This window comes from Fusarium verticillioides, chromosome 6, assembly GCF_000149555.1.
Source record: "Fusarium verticillioides 7600 chromosome 6, whole genome shotgun sequence".
Taxonomy (NCBI): Eukaryota; Fungi; Ascomycota; class Sordariomycetes; order Hypocreales; family Nectriaceae; genus Fusarium; species Fusarium verticillioides.
In genome coordinates this window covers 359,920-372,202 of record NC_031680.1, presented here as the reverse complement: position 1 = coordinate 372,202, position 12,283 = coordinate 359,920, and the positions used below count along the sequence as shown (strand labels likewise).

Sequence of the window (12,283 nt, the reverse complement as noted above, 5' to 3'; positions counted from 1 at the left end):
AGTTATATCGACGACCTATGAATGACTGCATTATGCCGTCAAGCAGCCAATGACGTATTATCTTAGTCATCACAAATCCCATCATGAGACTCTCGGTGGCCAGACTCTCACCCTTAATCATCTCATCACTACAACATCAACAAAATGAAGCGCGCTCTAATTACATCCAGCCTCCGAGTAAATGCGACAAGAAGCATCATTCGCACAACCTCCACACGCGCTACACCCAACGCCGCGAAGCCTCAGCCTCAATCAAGAACGACAGAAGCGTCAAGCAAAGAAGCTTCAGCAACCAAGATTGCGGCTCGAAAAAAGACCAGTGCGGAACTGGATCAGGAATTGAGGGAGAAGTTGGAGGGTATGTCTGGGGATGGAGGAGGCGCTGGGGTAGAGTATGAGAATGGCAGGGCGGAGGGATTGAAGAGAGGTGTCAAGTCGAATATGTTCCGGGTGATATGATACGGAGATCATTGGATTATGGGAATTTCAGCCTTTGGTGATAGCAAGTCTGAGGCTGATGGACTCTGGGAAGAAGGTACATAAAATAGGCATACACATGGACTGGAATCGACTCGTTATTCGTATCCTCCTGTCACTAAGACATCCATGGCAGAGTTCTCGTTCTGTCAATACGACTTGGTAGTATACTACCCGTGGTTTGAATGCTGACATACTCTTTGAGCGTTCATATAGTTGATAGTCCGCGCTTACCTGGCGCGAAATGATTCGAAGCCTCAGGATGACTATGATCTGGCTCACGTCAGATCAAGGTGCCATTGAGAATCCTGCGCGACATACGATAAGCAGGTAAAAGGTCACTGCCGAGCTCATAGGTCAATTCTCCCATGCGATATCTTACCTCTAGACTGGGTCGGATTAACGAATGGATGTTGAGCCGAGCCACTATTGTGTAGCCATGAGATGACCCGAATGATCCAGGGTATCCACCATTACATTGGGCCCATGTGTATATACGAATGGCAGACTCTCGTACAAAACGATGCCGTATATTCCGAGGAACACCAATAGACTTGGAGCTTTTGTCTTCTAAAGTGAGTCAATCCATGACTCAGGCGCAATTAATCCGCCTCGAGAATTGATCACCTCTTGACTATCGCGAATGGAGGTCGTGACTCACTAACCATCACGAAATAGGAAGGTGAAAGTGGAGGCGGCCACGCATTGCTTACCCGTGTCGCTTAGATACGTGCCGTATTCCCGAAGCGATAAACGACCATCTACAACTACATAAACCATCAAGACAACCACCTTCTTTCTCTCTGTCAATCATCGCCATCATGGACATTTCCAGCGTGACCAAGGCGTTCCAATCGGAGCGCCTTATCTACCGCTCACCAGAAGATAACGATAAAGATAAGGAATTCTTCTTCAAGCATATCGAGAACGACCCCGTCGCAAAAGCCCTCGCAGACCCTTCCATTCTTCGTCCCAGGAACAAAAAAGGCGTTGAAGACTTTTTGACAGAGTTTCAAAAGTCCGCTCTCGCCGTGGTCCTGTGTCTCTCCTCCGCCGAGGCCAAAAAACAAAACATTGAGAACGAAGAACCAGTTCCCATCGGATTCATATGTATCGGCTGGGGCGGCAAACCCAAGAACATGGAACAGCATCGCGCTACACATATCGGCATCGTAATCGCGGAGCCTTTTAGGAACCAGGGCTATGGCGGGGAGAGTATCAATTGGGCGCTGGACTGGGCGTTTAGGTTTGGGGGTTATCATCGTGTTGGGATTGGGACTTTTGGGTTTAATGAGCGGGGGCAGCACCTGTACAAGAAGTTGGGGTTTGTGGAGGAGGGGAGGAGTAGGGAGGCGCTTTGGTTTGATAGGAAGTGGTGGGATATGATTGACTATGGGATGCTGGAGCATGAGTGGGAGACTTTGAGGGCCAAGCAGAAGAGCGATAATTAGTGGATGTTGATAGACTTTGTGCATAAAGGTTAAAGAGGTACGATGCTGCAATTTTATAGCCAGTCCCGGCTGACATTCTCGATCAGTTGCTATCTGTATCGTGAAGTTACCTTTACTCGGGCCGATGACAGCGTGCATAAAACTCTTGCTCTATCGTCATCAGTACGTGGCATGTGTATACTTTCAGCCACAAATCTCATCTGCCCCAAGGTTCAGACACTGTGTCTGGACACAGGGACACAGCCAAGAAAGTTTATCTGATGGCCTTTGTGTCTCCTTGAGGTGGTATCGATGTCTAAGTTGTGGGCTAGAAGTGTTATTTGCAGTTGAGACGTGTGGCTGTGAGCTTATTCCGGCAGAGAGAACCTAGTGTCTCCTTGAGGAGGTATAAAACGCCAGATACAGCCTCGACATCTTTATCCTTCCTCTTCGATCTTTTTCAATCCCACCGACAAGGTTCATCATCGGCCGCAATTACTCCGAGCTAACACAGGAAACTACATTAACATCGCTGCGCTTTGTCACAAGCAATCAAGAAAATAACTGAATCGATCACTAGCGACAATGCCAAATCTCAGATGTGCTCTCTGCGGAGTCGACATCCCTTGCCCCGCCTCCAGACGTATACACGAACAACAACGGGTATGGTGGCGCGAGATCTTTGCTGGTAACATAACAAAATTCCACGTGTAGCTGAAAACCTGCTGACATTCTCCAGTCCAGCGTCAAGAAGACCAGTCGCACTTTTCGCTCACGCCTTTCGGATATTCTCAAGATGGGTCTTTGGAACCGCACCCAGTTATTCAGCCACATGAAGGATACTTCATCCACCAAGCATGTTGGCCTATATACCGCGACAAGATGTTGTTGAAATCAGGGCAACGCTATGAAAACGAGCAGATCCTGCAGGTGCTGTTTGACTTCCAACAGAGTATGCCTAGCAATGGCAATAATTGGATATCGTATCTCTACCCCGGTAATGAAAGAGCGCTGGTTCTTGCAACGTTCCCACGCGACTACTATCCCCGTTGCGCCTTTTTGAAAGCTGATCCTAGCGTATCTATCACCCGTCCTGCTTTGTGTCCTTTAGTCGATGGAGGCACTTATGATGTTATTGACACAGAGGCATCGTCAGACGTGTTCTCCAAGCTTTCTACAGAGCTGAACCACTGTATAATCGACTTGCTAGATAGCTTGTCTTTGTGTAACCTTCGGCTTGCATCAAAGGCAGTTGCAAACCTCAGCAAGCCTACCGAGTTACCTCAAACATTCTGGGCAAGTCGCTTCAACCAGGATCGCGAAATGGGCTTCTTCCCGACGGAGTACAACAGAACAGAGACATGGCGGGATCTGTACTTCAACGTGAAGTATGCTCTTAGAGACAGCTCTAAAACGGGACACATGATGAACCGGCGTCGGATCTGGAGGGGCCTTGGGGTGATCAGGCCTTACCTGGTCGCCATGCTTGACCAACACCCACGTCTGGACGAAACAGCTCGTTTGAGAGAGGAGCTAGTGTCATTAGGATATGAAATGACCCAGAAAACACAAGGTTATGGAGGACGCCCGGGCGCAAATCCTTCCGGGGATATACATGTCAGAGGCTCGCGATACCTGAAGCTGCGACTCGGCGGCGCATGGATCTCTGTTATCACGGGGTGGATCGATCAGAGGCCCTACATAATAGGCTTTCGGGTCAGGAGGCGAGACCATGTTGAAAAGTTTCGCATTGGCTTGATTAACGTCAAAGCAGAAACGGAATTCCTCATCAAGCCATCGGACCAGGTTATCGCTGTCAAGGTGGCTACTACCTTTGGTGGCATAGTTGGACTCGCCTTCAGGATCAAGGATGAGCTCGGTGGAGTAGACTGGAAGATCGTGGGTAAAGTCGACAAGCCTGACGATTACGTTGGCATCACACTGCTAAAGCCGCAAAACGGGCCCTATATTAGTGGCTTGCTGCTTGGTCTCGATGTACGTCTTTGATCCTCAGCTTACATGGGTGTAACTAACGAGTTTAGGCTTGCAAGATCGTTTCTGTCCAGCTGGTTGAGAAGCTAGGCGACACCACTACTATGGATAAGCCAAGAAGCTCTGGACTGCAACATGTATGGCATCCGGCACCGCCTCAACCTAATGTGGTGACTGTATTTACTCCCCCCGTCGATGAACATGCTTTCATCTTGAACATGGACTTTGGCGGCCCGAGTGGCTCACTGCTTCCACTCCTCATTCGAGTCGCCTTATTTGTCGATGATCGACATAACGCTGTCAAAGGCTTAGGCTTCTACTACGCTGACGGAACAGAAAGGGAGTTCGGCTTCCGTGAGGTTGTGACTAATTGCCGACAGCGAGATAAGACCCTTGAACTGTCTGTTCCTATCGATGGACCGGCTGGCGAGAGAATCTTTGGCCTGAGGGTCATGGGTCCTTGGTCCTTCAAGGTACGTAGCGTGAATCATCTCAAAGACGACTTCAGCTGATTGCCGGTTTCCAATTCAGTTAATTACCAATTTTGGGGGGACTTCAAGAACGATTGTTCCTGTGACAGGGCTTGGAATGAACACTCAGGTTATGCATTATGGAGAGCCTGTAACTGGATTTCTGGCGCAGGTTCGCGTAAGTTTTATCTAATTTCTATGTTCTCTGTATACTCGAGATACTGACTTGTACCTCGCAAGATGATTCCATTGGATGGGTCACTACAATCCTTCGGACTTGTACATCTTGACCGTCCAGACTCATCTCAGCCCAAGTCGCCGTCACCTGCGCCCAAACGATACAAAGGCTATCAAGGGGATTCAAATTATGTTTTTCTCCACAAGGTCAAGCGCGTAGGGATCTCATGCGGAAGAAAAGGGCGCAGCCGACGCCCAGAACATGTATCAGGTTTCCTCTTCGAATTCTGGGACAAAAGCCCGCCCGTTTATATCGGTCAGTGGTTCAAAGAGATTGGTCATCTCGACGTCTGTGAAGGTGAAAGAATCACAAGCTTCACTTTCTGGAACGAACCAGTGGTTTGCGCACATCATAACAGTAGAACTACAAAGTACAGCGGAGTCCGGATTGAAAAGTCTGGTCCTGAGCCGAACGCTGTCGAGGTGCATCCTGGGCCACACGCCAATATGCACGAAACGTGCTATTCGGAGAATCGCTTCGAGAGACTGGTAAGTCATGTGTGATGTTGAGGAAGAAATGCTAACTCTGTTCTAGGGTGATCTTGTTTGGGATGTTTTCCATTCGCACGACACTACCAGGGTCAGCGTGAAACCTACACCCTTGGCCAAGAATTGTCTTTCGTCAATGTCGCATATACGCTACGGAGTATCTACAAAGAGCGACAAGATGTTCTGGGAGATAGAAGACGGAAAGGGAGGCTGGACTAGTGTGTCCCAGATAGCCGCGTTTTTTAATCCCGACACCAAGGGACTGTGCGGTATGGAGTTTACATACCGAGATAACCAGATCAGATGCGGGGGTTATACCGAGGGAACAAAAACGACCTACAAACTCAAACGATACGAGAAGGTCACAGGCGCATGGAATACATCTGCGACAAACGTCACCGGTGACATTATTGATGTTTCTGTAAGTTTGTCTCTAGACCTTGGGGAGTAGCATAGCTAACGAGCAAAGTTCATTTTGAGGGATACTCAGAGAATTCAGATGTACTGCAGTTTCGTGAAGCTCCGTGGTCATAATCCCCACCAAGTTTATCCTACACAATGTTCTGAAGTCCTGACGGCGAGAAAGGTGCCAGGTGGAGTGTCGGAGTGTGTTGGTGTGTACCTGGAGATGTGGCCAGACTTGAAGCACAAGGTTTGTTGTCAGAAGTTTGGGCCGTTATATGTTGAGCCGGCAGATGCGGAGGAAGAGAAATAAATGACACAGACAGTGTCAGGACGAGTCAAGGTTTCTGTCTGGATCAAAGATTGTTGGGGCATCATTTGATGGACGTATTTGACGACAGCCCATCAACACGCAATTCCCAGCAAGGCTTGCAAGCACCTCAGATGTCCATTTTCTTAATGATGCCTCCCGGATATGTTTAGTAGAACATCCTCAATTTGCACAAGTAGACGATGGCTCGGCTACTTTGTCGATGGATGTTCAGGGTAGACAAGTATAGCATGTAGACGACCAAGTTGAAAAACATATTACACGAGTTATGAGAGACATAATGAGAAGCCACGAGCAATCTATATGCATATTGAGTGCCTTGGATTGTGAAGACAGGTATTCAATGCCGAACAACGTGGTTGGTAACGATAGCCAAAGCTCACCACACGCGACTGCCTGGAAAGGTTTTGAGAGTGTATTCAACGACATGGCGCATGCCAATGTAATATGTAGCTTAAGCTATCGCTCAAGTTGGAGTCAGATGAATGCTTTTGTCTACTCCAGACATCTGATGCTGGTGGTCGGGACATGCTTAGGGCCGGTACAGGGTATGTAAGTTAGACTTCAACGAGTTTACAGCAAATCGACATTTGATCAGCGATGTTGGAGTACGTTACCGCTGGCCTTGTCGCAGGGTAGTATATTTAGAATTAGTAAGTTGCGCAGGCCGATATTGAGTTCAGAGAGCAATTTGCCTGATTGAGTTTTGAACATGTCAGTGCATCAATTCACAGAAGGCTCCAGGGTAAGCATGTCGGACTCGGTGAAAAACACAGTTTAATGTTCAAAGTGACAGTGTCTTGAGGGAGGTTTTTCCAAGCGACAGAGAGTTAAAATGCAGTCTCGATAGTCCATTCACAATGATGACGGCATTGCCGCCCGTCAGTTAGATTGCCATGTGCCTTTCTGCGAGTACTACATAACCTCGTTACAAGCATCGCCTGAGAAGTTTCTGCAGTCCTCTGTAATGATTCCAAATGCTTCAAACACCTTGCCCACCATTTTGTGATGTTTCGCGAAATGTTTTTCCAATGCCTTTCTGTTCGCGCGACTGGTACAGGGTAACGTGCCAGCCTCCCGAGCGAGGTCGAATTAAGCTTGTGGGGCCAGGAGATTGGACATTTCTAGATCTGCACAGGGATTGGAAACTTTACTCACCCCCGCATCATGTGATCACTGAGATGGACCTCGACGCGAGTGTTTCTCAACTTTCCTGTCGGCAAGAAACAGGCGTCGCTTGCTTTTCCATTAAGTGAATGATTTCTTCCATTTTCTCAATAACATTTTACAAATTTTGGGGAGAAGTTTGCAAAATTGGGTCACGTGACATTCTACGAAAAGTAGGATAGGAGGATTGGAGAAAAGGAGGATAGGAAAATAAAAGTTGTGGAAAACGGTAAGTATCGTTGTTGCTTAAAAAAAAAAGATAAAGAGATTTGTATTATTCTTGAATATACTTTTATAATGCGCAGGCAGCATTTTCCTCATCACAGAATTTCCCACATAATATTCAAGCCTGGTCTCATACGACAGGCTATAAATACGCAGAACGCGTTTTCAGCGTTCAGTGAATTGTCGACCTCGCACCATATTCTCTGTTTTAAGCTCTCAGCCCCAAGTCTCATTAATCATAAGATAAGTGACTGGACCTAGAACAAAGGGGCGCTCAAGGCTTGCTATCGCCCCGCGTGGCTCCAGCCTTTCGGTCATACTCCAACTCAGGGTTTCGCGACGCCGTCTTCATTTTTACCCCGCTGATAATTGCGCCTAACAACACGCTCCCCCTCAGTCAAGTCGTCATGCACTGACGCAGGAAGCCTACCATCCGTGATTTCTCGCCCAAGAAGGCCCGATGCCAATGGCCAAGATACCCCTCCATCACATCATAAAAGACCTCTTCGCTCCAGGCTGAGTCACAACGGTCCCCCTTCACTCTCTAACCTGCCTCTGGTAGCGTACCATCAGTTTCGCAATCCACAATGCCGCTTATGCTGGTGCCCTACAACGATGCCATGCGTTTTGTATGTTACGCTTCCCCTCTCTGTATCCAAGTCTTTGCCGGCCTATGACCAATTGCAACGGTAACTGATATAGATCTTCAGGGCATAGGATATAACTCCTACACCCAGACCATGTGCATCGATTACGCGGTTGAAGTGTCAGAAGGGAACACAGTTGTTTCCGAGAACACTCCGCAGAAGGTTACCTACTCGGTCAAGGCTATCGCACGGGCCTCTGATTTGCTAGATGAGATGAATATATCGAGAGCTGCTACCATTCAAAACGGCATGGTCGAAGTCCACGGCACCTCGAACGCCTTGGACATTGCTGAGATCGAAGACGCTGATATCACCTTGATGATATCAGTGAAAGTCATAAGCCAGACAACTAGTCTGGGAGCCTCCGCGCCGTTCAAACCAATCCACAGTCTCCTCCCTGGTTCTACCGGCTTTACCGAGGCATTTGGGGACTCTTATATATCGGGTACGCACTGACTCCATGGGCCAAAGGTCTTCGGGCTGACAAATTTAGGCTTCATCCGAGGTGGCTTTTTGACCATCATCATTCCGTTCTCCTGCTCCAACCTAAGGAACAAAGAAGAGTTGATCCGACGGTAAGGAGGTTTCTGTTTGGGTAAATATCTGTGGCTAAATATCACAGTGTCAAGCAGGCCTCATCTAGTCATAGTGCCGAGTTAGCTAAGATTGCCAGAGATCTCACCGACATATCGTCCTTGGACAGCGTTAAGGCTGTAAGACCTACCATTTTGACAGGTGGTGGCCAGATAGATGTTGGAGAGGAGCCCTGTAATATAAACTACGCCTTGGGAAAGGCCATGGATTTCCCTGGCCATGTCCGCCAAAACCCGCAGAGAACATGGTAGGAACAAACATGCATCCCTCGAGCAGGGCTAACGGATTACAGGGCTATACTAGCTAAGTACGAGGCCAATCGTGGCTTTGTTGAGTGGTCCCCACGTCAGACAATGTCTCCTACTGACTATAGCGGCATTGGCTCATTCACTTCTGAACTCTTTGATAGCTACGTGCAATACAAGTGCCTGTCCAGGGAGGTTCAGCATATCATTTCTCACCGAGATCAGTATGGTACGTCTACTGTGGTCTTATTGTCGACCCGCAAACCATCTAACCAAAGCTCTATAGTCCAAGTCGACAAGCCTAGGGCTATCCCGCTCGATGTCCACACTCTCCAGGCCGTTGAAGACGCGCTGGCTAGTGAGATGAACAAGATAGTTGAAGTGGTATGTTAGACTCCCTGTTGATCCCGTATCATCTAACGCTTTGCAAATAAGGTAAACACCTTGGCACGCCAACCAGAACTTCTGCCGAAGAAAAGCTACCTCGATTGGAATGCCAACGACAAACTCGTGCAAAGGATCATCAACGAAGCCATTCACCTAAATGTATCAGAGGAAGAATCCCCGACACGAGACCATGGTTCCCTGAACCGTTACTCTCCCAGCGAGACAAGTGGTGGCTTCGAGGAGATTTATACCCCTCAGACTTCAGATGTGGACTCAGCTAGTCTCATTAGGAGGCCTGCCAGGTTTTTGAACAAATCAGAGCCTGTCAACGATCTGAAGCTGCACATGCTGATCCCTCCTGGAGTTTGGGCTGAGTTGCTACCGAAGAGAACTGAAACTACCGCCAGCGACATTGAAAAGAGCACCAAGGCTGAAACTGCGATCAAGAAAAAGGTTAAAAGGTTTCAAAAACTGCAGATTATGGCTGCTGTTTGTGGAACTTACGATATTGCATTGAAATTGCAGCAAAAGATGTTCTCTGGCCCAAAGAGTGATAACTTGTTTTATTTGGACACCGAAGTCAAAGAGCTCGAAACCGTATTTTCAGGTGGATACTTAACCCTCAGGAGAACTTGGAACCTTTCAGTTATCTACAAGTACACCGACGGACCTATAAGAGTTTGTTTTCTTGGTCATGATACCTGTTCAGCTGAGCAGCCAGAGCTATTTAAGATCACCAAAAAGTCGCAACACCAAAGAGTCAAAGGTGTTTGTTGCTCCATGTGTGATTTCCGGCTATTCTGTGTGATATATGGAGGAAAGATCTATCACACGCCATGTGAACTCGAGCGATTCATTGAGAATGCCGATCACGGTAATTCAGGGCTCTGGCCTTGCATTCGGTTCAATGGGGAGACTCTTGGAGATGATTATCGGCACACGAATGACGCAACCGGCGTCGTATTCTATGAATACCTAAACGCGCCAGGGATTCAGAGCGCTGTTACCTTGGGTAACAAGGGTTGCCTTTTGAAGAATCAGCGACAACTTGCTGATCTCGCTGAAGAGACTGGAAATGAAGGCATCGAACATGGCAACAACGAAATCGAACGGCATACAGTCCATTTGCAAAAAGAAACATCGGTACCAAGTGAGTCAAGTCGAGTTCCTCTCTTTACGCTGTAAATAACCTTTGTGTCAGGGTACTCGTGCACTTTTGAATGTGGGGAACTCAGAATCAAACCCTCCGAGCTACCATTTTTGCGGTTTGAGAATGGCGTAAGGTTTTTCTTCCGGAACAACGGTACATTCGAAGTACTTGACAAGGATGACGAGGTCTTGTGGTCCAATACGGAAGAAATTGGATGCCAAGCCGCTATGTCTCTACATTTCGGCAGAGATGGTAAGTTACGCCTTTGGAATACAGATGGACGGGTTTACTGGTCTCCTGTGTCAAGTCGGAGTGGCTGTGATGGCACGATGGTACTTTCGAGTCAATTCCCCTACTTGGGAATCTATTGTAAGCTAGGTAAAGAGCTCTGGGGTGCATAGAGTATAAAAAGATTTAAATGTTCCCACGAATAGGTCTATGATTCTTCACGGTAACGCAAGATCTCTATTATGGGGATTTTGACCGGGTGTTGCGTTGGTGCTCGTTCAAAATAGCCAACGCTAACGTATAAAAGCCATAAAATGTGCACAAGCAGGTTCTGTACGAATCTCAGCCAAGCGCAGAGGCTTGAGGGCCACTGCACTGTGGGATCCAAGTAGTTTTGTTCGATGGGTTTGTGGTTATGCAAGGTGTCTAGAAGTGCTTATAGCCTTGGGTGAGGCCCCAAAATTTGACGAAGTTAACGCTCACGATACGCCTAGATCCTTGATCTCAGGACCAGTCTCGGCGGTCGGCTACTCTTCAGGCTTCGGTCGATATTCTGTGCTCCCTTTACGTCCTAGCCTTTATACTCCCAGAACTAGAAGCATTTGTGGAAACGAAAGTATCAACAAGACCTACAGAAATTCCAACTGAACTAGCTTGTAGTAATGCTTTTGTTGTAGCCTGGCGAGAATGACCACTGTAGCCCAAGCGTAATGGCCTTATCCACCTTCTCTATGCCTCTTTCCGTAACAAACAAAAAGTAATCAGTACATAAGCTGTATTGAGAAAGTAATTACTGTCCCGACTGCATTCCTAGCAGATTACCCCTCTTCGATGCTCGGTGCAGTTTCGTACAGAACGTACGGTTTCCGATTAGCACAGCGAAGGGAATACACGGATGGGTCAAGTCAAACAAATCGTTGTATGCATGGGAAACTACCAATCTAGAGACATTTCCGGACTCTTTCTCCCAGAAGAGGTTTGAGTTTGGCAGCTCATCGAAGTGGGCAGGCCACGAGTATATCACCGCATAGTATGCCATAAAGAATAGCCCTTGCCATCAGAAAAGGAACAGAAAGCGGTGAGAAGCCTTAAGCTTAATACTGATAGTCCACCGTCACCTGAATTTCAGGTTGCTTGGGAAAACAAGCAGTCTTGGATTACTTGTCATGATACCATCAGTGACGTTGACGTAACTGGTGTGTACGTTGGGATATATGTAACCGAGAGTTAGACGAGGAAGAACTAGACTGACACCGTCTCTGCTACCAGGGCCATAGTTGGTCCTCTCCGGCTGATGCGGATGAAATGCCTGTTGGAGTTTGTCATCGCAACCATTGATGGCGAGGTTCCATCCTTTCTTCCCTGTGAGTTGGGAAATGGATCATCAGTTCACACTCGCCGCTCCTCTTCAGAGAGGGACAGTGCCAGAAGATGCGCGGGACTCCCAGAGATCGCCTATCTACTCATATGGTTGACCTACTCGGTGGGCCAACGTTGCTCCGTCGCCTGGAACGAAACCCGCGTGCTGACTGAAGAAGGTTTGGTAAATCTCCTAGTCTCTGTATTATAACAGAAGTAGACTCCAGTAAGCCAAATTGCACGGTCCGAATTGAGCTGTTGCCCTTGAAAACTTAATGCCGCATCTGCTCCCCCAACGTACAGCCGCCTCACTCGTCCTTGCGGCACAGAGGTAAATGGCCCGATTACTCAACTGGACTCTGAGACACCTCCCAGACTTTGCAGCTTGTGGCGAGACACAGTGTAACACTGAGTGACAATGCCGTGATGCAAGCCTTTTATCCCTCAGTCACT

At 47.8% G+C, this 12,283-nt stretch overlaps 4 protein-coding genes across 4 annotated transcripts; all 4 read left to right on the top strand.

The window, feature by feature from the left end:
• Nucleotides 1-144: 144 nt before the first annotated feature.
• FVEG_13185 (hypothetical protein) lies at nucleotides 145-459 on the top strand (the record flags this gene model as incomplete). The annotated part of the gene is made up of 1 exon (XM_018902565.1): nucleotides 145-459. The coding sequence occupies one exon, from the start codon at nucleotides 145-147 to the stop codon at nucleotides 457-459; it is 315 nt and encodes a 104-aa protein (XP_018761331.1).
• Nucleotides 460-1,167: 708 nt separating this feature from the next.
• FVEG_13186 (hypothetical protein) lies at nucleotides 1,168-2,191 on the top strand. Its single transcript, XM_018902566.1, has one exon. It carries the CDS (start codon nucleotides 1,299-1,301, stop codon nucleotides 1,926-1,928), a length of 630 nt encoding a protein of 209 aa, XP_018761332.1. The 5' UTR covers nucleotides 1,168-1,298; the 3' UTR covers nucleotides 1,929-2,191.
• Nucleotides 2,192-2,789: 598 nt separating this feature from the next.
• On the top strand, nucleotides 2,790-6,104 carry FVEG_17462 (hypothetical protein; the record flags this gene model as incomplete). The annotated part of the gene is made up of 6 exons (XM_018906715.1): nucleotides 2,790-3,902; nucleotides 3,950-4,372; nucleotides 4,431-4,547; nucleotides 4,610-5,095; nucleotides 5,142-5,516; nucleotides 5,565-6,104. 6 exons carry the CDS (start codon nucleotides 2,790-2,792, stop codon nucleotides 5,808-5,810), a joined length of 2,760 nt encoding a protein of 919 aa, XP_018761333.1. The 3' UTR covers nucleotides 5,811-6,104.
• Nucleotides 6,105-7,807: 1,703 nt separating this feature from the next.
• FVEG_13189 (hypothetical protein) lies at nucleotides 7,808-10,278 on the top strand (the record flags this gene model as incomplete). Its single annotated transcript, XM_018902567.1, has 7 exons — nucleotides 7,808-7,849; nucleotides 7,931-8,312; nucleotides 8,361-8,442; nucleotides 8,490-8,708; nucleotides 8,754-8,935; nucleotides 8,993-9,090; nucleotides 9,142-10,278. 7 exons carry the CDS (start codon nucleotides 7,808-7,810, stop codon nucleotides 10,276-10,278), a joined length of 2,142 nt encoding a protein of 713 aa, XP_018761334.1.
• Nucleotides 10,279-12,283: the final 2,005 nt, after the last annotated feature.